The 11,558-nt window shown below is 40.5% G+C and overlaps 2 protein-coding genes across 2 annotated transcripts; one reads left to right on the plus strand and one right to left on the minus strand.

The window, feature by feature from the left end:
• Window positions 1–1,538: 1,538 nt before the first annotated feature.
• Window positions 1,539–6,186, minus strand: LOC308408734 (uncharacterized protein). The gene is made up of 11 exons (XM_080901140.1): window positions 6,177–6,186; window positions 5,301–5,475; window positions 3,720–5,216; window positions 3,545–3,637; window positions 3,346–3,450; window positions 3,103–3,212; window positions 2,828–3,019; window positions 2,572–2,734; window positions 2,319–2,484; window positions 2,048–2,142; window positions 1,539–1,966 (listed from the first exon to the last, which is right to left on the minus strand). Exons 2-11 carry the CDS (start codon window positions 5,455–5,457, stop codon window positions 1,881–1,883), a joined length of 2,664 nt encoding a protein of 887 aa, XP_080757266.1. The 5' UTR covers window positions 5,458–5,475; window positions 6,177–6,186; the 3' UTR covers window positions 1,539–1,880.
• Window positions 5,508–10,400, plus strand: irg1l (immunoresponsive gene 1, like). Its single transcript, XM_080901141.1, has 6 exons — window positions 5,508–6,624; window positions 7,114–7,168; window positions 7,312–7,499; window positions 7,798–7,890; window positions 8,440–8,645; window positions 9,174–10,400. The coding sequence occupies exons 1-6, from the start codon at window positions 6,607–6,609 to the stop codon at window positions 10,099–10,101; spliced, it is 1,488 nt and encodes a 495-aa protein (XP_080757267.1). The 5' UTR covers window positions 5,508–6,606; the 3' UTR covers window positions 10,102–10,400.
• Window positions 10,401–11,558: the final 1,158 nt, after the last annotated feature.

Here is an 11,558-nt window from a genome sequence, read left to right on the forward strand (position 1 = left end):
TGTGTTTAACAGGTGACTGTAGACATTCAATGTTGTAGCTCTCTCCTCTTTCCATATTCTCCTCCTTCCCTTTTTAAAAAATGATTTCCTGAAAGACAATCTTCCAATAAGACTGCATGATGACGTATGATTCACAGGTCAGTGTTAAGTGGCTTAACGAATAAAAGAAAATATTCCTCTGTATATGGTCAAGTACAAAAGCCTCCTAACCTCTAACCTCGGAAAAACCAGACAATGTACAAAGACAAACTTTGAAAGACCTTCAAAAGAAAAATATTGCTCAAGAGCAATTTAAAAAATGACAATAAATTTTCTCTCTTTGGAAGCAAAATATAAAGAGATAAGAAAATGAGGCTTTTGCATACACTACCATAGCTGCACAATTCATGTTTTTGATCAAGAGAAAGCAAAAAGTGACAGCTTGCTTGAAGCAATGAACATAATAATGTATATTCTATAGACAAGTGCCCAAATGTTTTACACAAGCTGTCTTGACATGTTTTTGGAAAACTGTCAGCTTGTTGAACGCTTGAACGGTTTCTTTTCAGCCTCCTTTCAAATGACACCATTGTACCATTACTGATGAGGCTTCAGTCAACGTTAGATAGATCCACTGCAGGGCCAGATCTATATCTCAGGTCCTGTGTCAGGTCATTGCTGGATTTTCTTTCTTATTTTTTAAGGATGTAACTTTCAGATGTTGCTCATCTGTTGTAGTTTTCTACTAATAGCTCTTTAGAAATCACTTTATTGACACATAAGATACAATTTCCTGCCTTCTAGGCTATGTTATCATTAGCATTTTTCATAGCATTTAACTGAAAAAAAAAGAGGGCAAATGATATGTTTTTCCAACTAATTTCCAACTGCTACTCTAGCAACAAACTGCCCAAAGTAGAATGGATTCTTTGGAAAGTTGTCTGTTATGTGTAGAGGCAACACTGGTTCATCCAGTTAGATGACTTTTTAAATGCTGGAGTGATTCATTCACAGACAAAAAGTAATTCCTTTGAACATAGTCAGGTACAAGAGCTGAACTGAAAATGAGTGAAAAGGCAGCTAATGTCCAAAGAAAAACATTGGAAGACCTTCAGACAGCCTGGAGAACTAAAAACTGGTCACTTAGGACCGCTTTAAAGACAGTGGCCGGAAAGCCTTGCTCATTGGAAGCAAAATATAAGGAAATGAGGGTGGCTCAAGACTTTTGCAAAGTGTTCATTTATATTCATGACTATTTCTGTATCGAGAAGTAAAACTTGGTGCATATCGGTTCAGTCTCTGCTTCAGTAAAGGATCTTTCTAAAAATCTGTTTGTTTTCTCTTAATGCTGAATAATAAAAACAGGTCAAAATGCTTTAAATATATATATAATAATATATGACTATGGAATATTAACAATAGCATGAAGACAACATCAGTTTATGTATTTATTTATTTCAGCATAATTAATTAAACATAAAGAACTTAAATACATATACATACCCAAGAAAAGAATATAGTTTAAATACATATATACAGGTTTAAAATTATTAGGCAAACAACAATTTTACATATATGTGTGTTACTATAACTGTAGTTAGCATATAAATAATTTTTATAGAGGCACATCCGAGACATGTTATCTTCATGAAGCTGTAGTATCACAGCAGATTCTTCATCCGCATACAATTTCAAGATAAAGTTCCTACTACAGCTAATAGATGGTACAGATGGAGTTTTTATTGTAACATATACCCATACATCCACAATTACAATAAAAAAAAGCTTGAATAAGAGCATTGAGAGTATTGAAAAGAAAGAGACAGAATGACAGATAAAGCTGCTGATCCTGAAGGCAACCATTCAAGCATGTGCTCCCTTAAAGAAAAGAATCGTAACAATCACAACATAGTGCTTTTTATTCGCTCAAAGATCTGGCAAACTTTAACTGCAGGGACACAGCCTTCTCTCACAATGGTGATGGTGCCTGCAGAAAGAGTGAGATAAGTTAGATGGTGCTTCATAAAACACCCAAATTTGAATTTTATGTGACTTCTTTTGTGTTCACCTTCATCAATCTTCAAGCAGTTAACCACAGTGGAAGCAACAACTTCATTAGAGTCTCCATCACAGAGAACTCCTTGGATCTTGTGTCCGAGTCGACTGTGCCAGAAAAGGGAGGGTAAATGAGCGGTCAGCAATCATCTATTACTAATACTCCACATCGTAAAATAAATAATTTGTCACTTTTCTACAGAAACATTTGCTGTAAGGGGGTTACACATACTGTCACAGGTTAGATCAGTCTACTACTTTGTAAGCTGTTTGCAAGCTCTTACTCAATGACCATGCTGTGGTGGGTGCTGTCTGCCTCTCCACTTGGATTGGCTGAGGTGATAGCAAGCGGTCCAGTAATATTACACAAGTGGCCGGTAACTGTGTGGTCAGGGACACGAATCATGATGCTGTCCCGAGTCCCAACACGGTCATAAGCTGGTCCCACTCCTACACAGACAGATTGAGCTGAGGTGAGTGCTGATAAATGACACAGATTCCAGTAACACCATATTTACGCTGCACTACAAAGTTTACCGAGTTGGAACAGCCAGTCTCCTTTCTTGACAATGCAGCTGATGCCTCCGGGATACACATTCCTCATAAACTCCCAGAGCAGAGGACTGAAAGGAGGCTTGGCTGCCACCAGCTGTTCCACGCTAGAAATGCAAACACATATGGGCTTCTCGGCTGGTCTGTCCTGGAACAGGTTATAGATTGCAGATTAATAAGCTTTATACATCACAGACACGTGAATATTGAATTAATTTGCCAATCTTTTAATGACTCTTACTTTAATATTGTATATTTTTTCAATGGCCTGAGGATTTTTGCAGGATGCAGCTAAGGCGTACACGGTGTCTGTCGGAATGCCGCATACTCCTCCTTCCTCCAGAATTCCAGCGATCTTCAAGAGACCGCTGGTTAGTCGTGAGCTGGCTATCGGACATGGCAGCTCTGGCGATGTTTCCTGCTTCTTTACCTCCTAAGACAGGACACAGTGGAAAGGGCATGTTTAAAAAAGCTGACTTTGAGAAGGAGCACAAAGTCAGTTTCATCTCTGCTTACCTTTAGTAAGGGAGGACCCATAGGTATGAGTCTCTCTAAGAAGATGCCGCTCACCAGTGTTGCCAGAATGCCATATACACAAATTATTGCCACCAGTGCAAGCATAGCAACTGTAAAAAAGAAAAAAGAAAAAAGAAAAGCCAGTTTTAGAAATAATCAGCTTGAGAGTCTCTATAACATTTTATATCATTTTTAATCAAAAGTGAATCCTATGTTTAAAAATGAGGCTTTATCAATACTTACTTTCCAGCCTATATGGCAGTCGCTGGAGGGTGGAGAGCAGGAAACAGACAAGAGCAACTTCCATCACAGTCGTCAGAAGCAGCAAAACCAGGTTCTTATAGGCAGCTAACACACACAGACACGTAAAAAAATCCTTCTTGAAACAAATAATCCAATCAACAAATCTTCTATTGAGACTAACAGGGAATTTTAATCTTACCAATCAACATGAGGAAACCATTAATGACCAGGAGGGCAATGGCTCCTGCTGTGAAAGCATAAGCTGCCCCTGTGGAGAGCTGAAGCAGGGTACCTAGAAAAAAAAAAAACTTGGGTTAAGAATCTTTTCTAAATCAGAAAGAGAAATGTCCACACTAGTGTTTGTACTGGCATACCTGCGAATCGAAACCAGGTCCATGTCGCCCATACTCCCACATAGATGGACGAGATGACTGACCCAAACCGACCACCACCTGTGACTTGCAACCTGCTGACGTAAGCCTGGATGATCGCTCCAGAGATCAGGACCCAAGGGATGGTCAGATGAAGGAACGTGGGATTCATACTGGACAACTTAGAATGAATAGCTGACAGAGCTGCGACCCCATTTAAAAAGTAAAACAGAACATCGGAGGTCTGGTCAGTGTGGGGCACCATCTCGCTGCCTACTTGTTGGGACTTGCCCCACTTCAAAGCCTTCTTCATATTTGCAGTGGAGACAGGCTGCTTCCCTACAGGGATTAGTAACTTTTCTGCTATACTGTTGACGAGACGTGCAAAGGTGCCATAGATGGAGACTGCGGTAAACAGAGCACAAGCTACACCAAAGAAGATGTAGTAACCCTCAAGTGGAATCTGGGGTACTGTTGAAACTGTGACTAGGACAAAAAGCATGTTGTGGATCAGTTCTAGGATGTCCATATTCAGACTTCCCACACACAGAATCAAGCCTGCCACCACAAAGAACCAGTTTCCCACCATTGCTTCTCTAGCAGAGCCTACTTCGCTCTTATTTCCGATCAGAGTAGACGCCACAAACTCACTCCAAGCCTTAATCAGCCAATATGTGGCATGAAATCCAAACTTTGTAGTGTGGTAGCAGTCTTGGCGCAGATGGGCATAGTAGCTAGAGAACAATTGGGCGAATGAGATGATTGAGACCCAGGCAGCTCCTAAACCAAATGACTTCATGTACCCGAAGCTGTAGAAAGCAAAGATGAAAGGAGCTACAGAGTCACAGAAGAAACCCAACGCCATGGGTTCAGCATATTTGGTGTTTTTCTTCTTCTCTTGGCCAATGCTCTGTGCACTTGCTGAGTTTCCGATTCCTAAGAGAAGAACATTAAAGAGGGGGGTCCCAAAGCCTTTGAGGGCTAGACGTTGGGTCAAACCTTTGAGGAGCAGTACAGCTGAACCGTAGATGGCAAAGATCAAAATGAGCAACTCCAGGACCCCGGATACTATGAGAGCCCAGGAGCTTGCTACTATACCCACTGCTTCAAAGATTAAAGTGGCAGTGATGGCCCCAAAAACAAAAGGCATGATGTAGTTGACTGTGGCAGAGCAAAATGCCAGGAGAAAGGACAGTAAAATGTAGGGGATCAGACCCGCAATGGCTGACTCTTTTATGGACAGGAAGAAATAGCCACCTGGTATCTCTGCGGAGCCATTCAGAGATATGTTGGTCATGAGGTCAGTGGACAGAGATAAATTGCTTGTCTGATTTGTTGTTTGATTGTCAGAGACACCAGAGTAGATTCGGGTCGCCCCATAACTAGCCCAAAGAGCAGCATAGCCAATAAAGGCAGTGCCACTCAGGTGATCGTATTTTCTAAAGGAAAGTAGCCCGGCAATAAGTTGGCATATACCTCCAATCAGGATGAGATGAACACCTGTTAAATAAAATAAAAATGACTTAGCTAACTCTTCCTTTTTTCTTTTTTACATTATTATAGCTGATTGTCAAAAATATGTACCTGCAAGTATGTTCTCCACCCCATATGCTTCTTTGCCAGTGTGGGCTGTATTGAAATTCTGCAGAAGTACAAGGAATGCACTGATCCCATTGGCTAGCATGCCCAGTACTCCTGGTTCCCCATAGAAACTGGCAGGAAACCCTTCTAGTGTTGCCATGATATTTTTGCTGTCAATCTACAGATGTGCAACGAAGCAAATGAGGCAAACAATGCAAATCATTCAAAATACATTTCAGAATCTGTCTTAATCTTCTTTTTATCTGGCTAATGTAATGTAGTGTTAAAACAACTTAAACATTGTGGAAAAACACATAAATGAATAAAAATTCTAAATAATTATTAATAGTGAGTCATTTTCACATTTATAATTTATAAAAATAGAAAGAAAAGTAAATTATAATGATTAGAAATATTCCAAAAATACACTACAAAGCATACTGAATCACACAACTTCACTTACATCTTGTTAATTAACTATAGTTAGGCTAAAACAATATGTAACTCACTAAACATTTAAGGCTGAGGGACTGTCATTACAAGCTCTCCTAAAGGCAGCAGAGACACACAGAGAACTCGTATTTAACTTTCCTGCTCCAGTAACTGGAAAATTGTCACTGAGCACTAACGGGGAATTTTATTCATATCTAATGAAAAACATTTACTGAATATTTAACAGAAAACATGGATCTGTTAGATCAATTAGATAGTGTGATTTTGCTCATATTTAACTTTAAATGGTTACATATTCTTAACCAAGTAAAGCTATTTAGCTCATGTAAAAACATCATCTTAATCAGTACAGCTTTTTAAGTTGTAGCTGGGTTACATGCTCCTCTAAATAATAAAGTAATAAAGAAAGTGAAAATAAAGTCATACCTGGCAGAGAATCTTAGAAAGATGAACAGGCAAACTCTTCTGAAGCAGGAATGACAGTTTGACATAAATAAGGCTTTGCTACATGTAGGAGGAGTTGCTGTAATTTCCCCTGTCCCAAAGCCCTTAGATGTGACATCATCTTTGCACTGTGACAGTAAAGTAAACCTTTCCTCCTCCTCCTGCTGTGACGATGGTGACGTTGAAGACGTTGCCCACAGTGGAAATTCCTTTTTTTAATGATAAGTCTTTGTTATGGATATGCCCTTCCCTGTTCCTTTGAGTCAGGTATAAGATTAGACTATATAAGGCAGGTATCGTCTCACACTTAGAAGCATCAGCATCCCTGACAAAGTGCTGCTGGTAAAACTGCTGCATTGAGAAGAAAGAGAAAGAAGGACAGTCAACTTGACAGAAACACCAGACTGGAACCATGATTTCAACTGTAAAGGTAAAAGTTAAAAGTTATTTTTGTATTACTATTTTTAGTAGAAAACATTATAGTCATAAGTCCAATCAACTTAATTTAATTAAGTTAAGTCTTAATTTAAAATTGTCTGGCAGACTTAATTCAGTCTAGTAAATAAGAAAAACATAAATCCTAATGTCATATTTTTGCAGTGAGTAGTTGTTTCTCTGAGTAGACAGCAGAGTGATACTTAAATGAGCTCTTGGTAAATTTTCAGCAGGTTAGTCATGCTGTCTTACACCTGTTACAGCAGCATCGTGTCAGCACAACAGCTCAAAAAAAAAGTCACACGGGCTGAGTTCTACTCATTGCAGTAATGCCGATGTCCACTGAGACTTTAACAAAGCCAGAGTAGAAAATAACTGTCTCTAGAGCGTGTAATAGATCTGAGATGTTTTAAAAAGAAAGTACAATGCGTGTTAATTTCAGCATGGGTTTTGCTAATAATATTCTGCGCTCTTTGTCCTGTAGAAAGCCATTAGACCTGTGTGGGCTGCCAGAGCAATTCATAAATCTGCAGTGGAAGGTAAAACCTTTGTTGTGTTTCATTCTGTCAGTTCACCAGGAAACATATTTCTCTGTTTCACATTTTCCTTTTGCTTAGTCCAGACCGTGTTTTTTTTTTTCCCCCATTGCATTCTTCTTTCATTCATTCATTCCTCTCTGCAGTCTTGAAGCAGCCAGCGCCCGAGGACACAGTCACAGCCAGTTTTGGGAAGTTTATCAGTGAAATTAAGCCCCAGCATCTATCCCCTGTAGTGCTGCACCGCAGTAAAAGAATGGTGCTGGACAGCATTGGAGTTGGGCTGATCGGAAGCACAACAGATGTGTTTGAACTGGCCCTCCAGCACTGCCAGGTGAGTTGGGGAAAGGGATTAAAAATAAAGGTTTCTTATTAATGTTTCCTCCCATATAAGGCAGTGAGACAGGTGAAAGCAGAAGCCTCACCTTTTATTTTATTATTTTTTATTTTCTTTCTGATGATTTTTTTTAGTTTAGGTGTTTGTCATATAACTTACAAAGAAACCTGTTGAGGTCCCATCGTTATTTAAAGCTTTTAAACGTTTAGTTTGTGTGTGTTTGTGTGTGTGACTGTGTACACTGAGAGTGTCAAATGTTGCATTGTGCTTACCTGTCTCCGTCGCTTCCCCTCAGAACATGTACGCTCCTGGTGACAGTAGCTCTGTGTATGGACACAGGGGCATCAGACTCTCCCCGATACTGGCAGCTTTTGTCAACGGAGTGGCGGTGAGTATGAATAAGTGGAACAGATGTGTCAGCATGCACCAGACAATTTCACGTGCACAGAAACCCGTACCACTCCTAAAAAGTTGCCTGTGTGTGAGCTCAGTTTTTGGTCCAATCCTGGACGGTAAACAAAAGCAGGACTTGGTGGAAAATCCCAAAAATTTCCATCATTACATCAGGACATCTGCAAACATTGCTTTTTAAAGATGCCATCAGGGTGCCAAGCTCATTTCTATAGCCTGTGTTAGTCTCAGACAGTAAAAGATTGTAAAGTGAGAGGATTTTCTAATGAAAAACCGCCTGTGACTGAGTTTAGCCAGGAAGAGTATGCGCACTAAAAATAATAATTTGGGTGTAGAGAGCTAAATTACATCATTTAAGCACAAACACGATGCTTGGTACTGGGTCATATCTCTAACAGCAAGCACCTGTTTTTGCCATCAGCTCAGGAAATGTATCAGTAGCCATCTAATTAATTTTAACATTAAACTAATGCTGTGCTGGGCTTTGATGTCCTATCATTTGATCATTAAAATCTTTTTGGTTCAGACTCACTCCATGGACTTTGATGATACGTGGCACCCTGCCACTCACCCCTCCGGAGCTGTCCTTCCTGCTGTGTTAGCTCTCAGTGACATGATGCCAGCTAACAATAAGCCCAGTGGCCTGGACTTCTTACTGGCTTTCAATGTTGGCATTGAGATTCAAGGCCGACTACTGAGGTTCTCTAATGAGGCCCACAATATCCCCAAGAGGTGAGTGCTTTAGAGCTCTATAGCTACATTACAGTATGCTACCCTTAACTGATTGCATCATTGATATTAGGTTAGTTTCTCATTGACGATTCTGCATAAATGACTCTGGCTCTGCTGATCTCTACCCTGCAATTTCCAAGCAGGCTGCGGAGGTGTAATGCATGCTCTATGAATTGTGTCAACAAGCTCTAAAAGGCGTCTTTTCATGCTCATGCGGGGACAGCTGAGACTCTGTGTGTAGTTTTAGCACTGCTTAGCCATGTGGAGCAGAATATGACAGAGGACTCTTTTTGCCATGTGCTTACACCCTCAAATGTGTCACCACATTATGTGCTTGTTGATGACTAAAATCACTAAAAACCTCTTACCACTCATGAAATGAGCTGAGTTACACAAGTGAGAGGCTGTTTGGAAAAACAAGCTTTCACACAGGAGCTCTATTATGACCATTACGATATGTAGCACCCATTTAAAATTTAAAAACATCTAACCAACGTTTCTGTTTCTTTCTGATGAATTTCCCAACAGGTTCCACCCTCCTAGTGTGGTAGGCACCATGGGAAGTGCTGCTGCGTGTGCACGCCTCTTATCTCTGGACCCCATCCAGAGCAGTCATGCATTGGCTATAGCTGCTTCTCTAGCAGGAGCCCCAATGGCTAATGCTGCCACTCAGTCCAAACCCCTCCACATTGGCAATGCCTCCCGTTTGGGCCTAGAAGCAGCTCTGCTGGCCTCCAGAGGCTTAGAGGCAAGTCCTTTGGTCCTAGATGCTGTTGCAGGGGTAGCCGGCTTCAGTGCTTTTTATGAAGATTATGTACCACAGCCTTTACAATCGCCCGGTAATGACAGCCATATGTTCCTGCTGGAGGAACAGGACATAGGCTTCAAACGCTTCCCTGCTCATCTGGGGATGCACTGGGTGGCAGATGCTGCAGCCTCAGTCCATAAGATTCTCGTTGGAGTTGGCCCTGGCACTGTCTCCCCAGCTCAGGTGGAGGACATCCTGCTCAGAGTCCCCAAATCGAAGTACATAAACAGACCTTTTCCAGAGTCTGAGCACGAGGCACGCCACTCCTTCCAGTTCAATGCTTGCACTGCTCTCCTGGATGGAGAAGTGACTGTGCAGTCCTTCACCCCCGCTGCCATGAACCGCCCTGACCTGCACGCTCTGCTGAGCCGTGTTCGCCTGGAGCATCCCAATGACAACCCCGCTAATTTCAACCGCATGTACGGTGAAGTCCAGCTAACCCTGGTTGGGGGCGACACTGTGAAGGGACGCTGCAACACCTTCTACGGTCACTGGCGCAATCCACTGTCCAACGACAGCCTGAGGAAGAAGTTCAGGAGCAACGCAGAGGTGGTGCTTCCCTCAGAGAAGGTCGAGCGGCTGATTGAAGTGGTGGAGGACCTGGACCAGCTCAGGGACTGCAGGAACCTTCTCTCACAACTGCAATAGACTTTGGTTTTGTTGGAGTTACACAGTAGCCTAACAGCAACACAAATATTCTTGCACATAAAAATATTCAAATCAAAATATGAAAAAATCTACATGTTGAGCCATCTGACAATTTTAATATTGTAATATAGACATATATTGTTATTATCTCGGTTCATGAAAAAAATCAGTATTTTGAGATAAGAAGTTGCATTACAAAGGGAACATTAGGTGGATTCTATATATTGAATGCTTTCCAGTATTGCTGCTGTATATACAATGCATTAAGAGTTGTGCTTTTCCAAACAATGGATTCCTAAACGGGGTAAAAGATTGTTGCTTTTAATCTATATGTCTGCTTCTATTGTCATTCAAAGAAGACAATTTCAGTATTTCTATTTGTGTGTTTTCATCTAAATAAATAAAATTACAAAAAACGCAAAAAGGCATTGTCTGACATGTTCTGTGTTACATATTCCAGAGGTGCTTAAAGAGTCAGCTAGCTAATGATGCAATAAAGTAGAGCCTTGCTGGTTTGTCAATAAATGAATCACACCCATTAGATAGTTCAAATACATGTTGTAGTATCTGATTTGATTATAAGAAGAAATATGCACATATACTTCAAATGAAACCATCAGAACATCTACAGAGTGAAAGAAAAAGTTGATAGCTGGTTTTGTCTTTCAAGTGTGTTTATTTGGAGTGCAAACATAAAGATATGATAAAATGCAAAATGGTGCTGGGAAATGTAGGCTGGTTTCCTCGTTCCTGCTCCTTGAGCTTATGTGTGTGATGTGTCCACTTCAGTCTTACACAGTGAACTGGAATAGACAAATGTGTCTGTGTTTGGCTTGTTAATGAATAACATTTGGTGCAATTTCAGTGGTTTCCCCGATCTCATAAACCTTTGTCTCTTATTCAACCTCTTATTCATTTATTCATCCATTCTCTTTCACTTATCCAGTTCAGGGTTGTGTTGGGGGGGGGGGGGGGGGGGGGGGGGGGTCCCACCTATCTATCATAGGGCAAGAAGGGATACCTGTACAGGTTGTCAGTTCATTAAGTGTCTTATTTCACATGGAAACATTTAACTATATAACTGTGTAAAACTGGAAAACTATGGTGTATTATCTGATCATAAAAGGTATGTCTTTAATAAGTATTTGATAAAGACACAGTTTTTGTCATTTTCCCTCTGTACCCCAGTGCAATGGATTTGAAAGGAACCAATCCAGGTATGACATAAATGTAACTTTTAACCTTAATACACAATCTTTAAGAAACATATTTGATGAACCATTTAAAAATTACAATAATTCCAAAAAAATGTCCCTCTATCATCAAGGGCTCAAAAGCAATAATTTAAGGAACTGAAGTAATAAATAGTGTTATGGGCAGATGTGGTCTGCTGTATAGCAGAAAGAAGAGCATTTTGATTTCAGTTATAATAATAACATTAAAACACAATGTCTGTT

This window comes from Rhamphochromis sp. 'chilingali' (assembly GCF_963969265.1).
Source record: "Rhamphochromis sp. 'chilingali' genome assembly, chromosome: 13".
Classification (NCBI taxonomy): Eukaryota; Metazoa; Chordata; class Actinopteri; order Cichliformes; family Cichlidae; genus Rhamphochromis; species Rhamphochromis sp. 'chilingali'.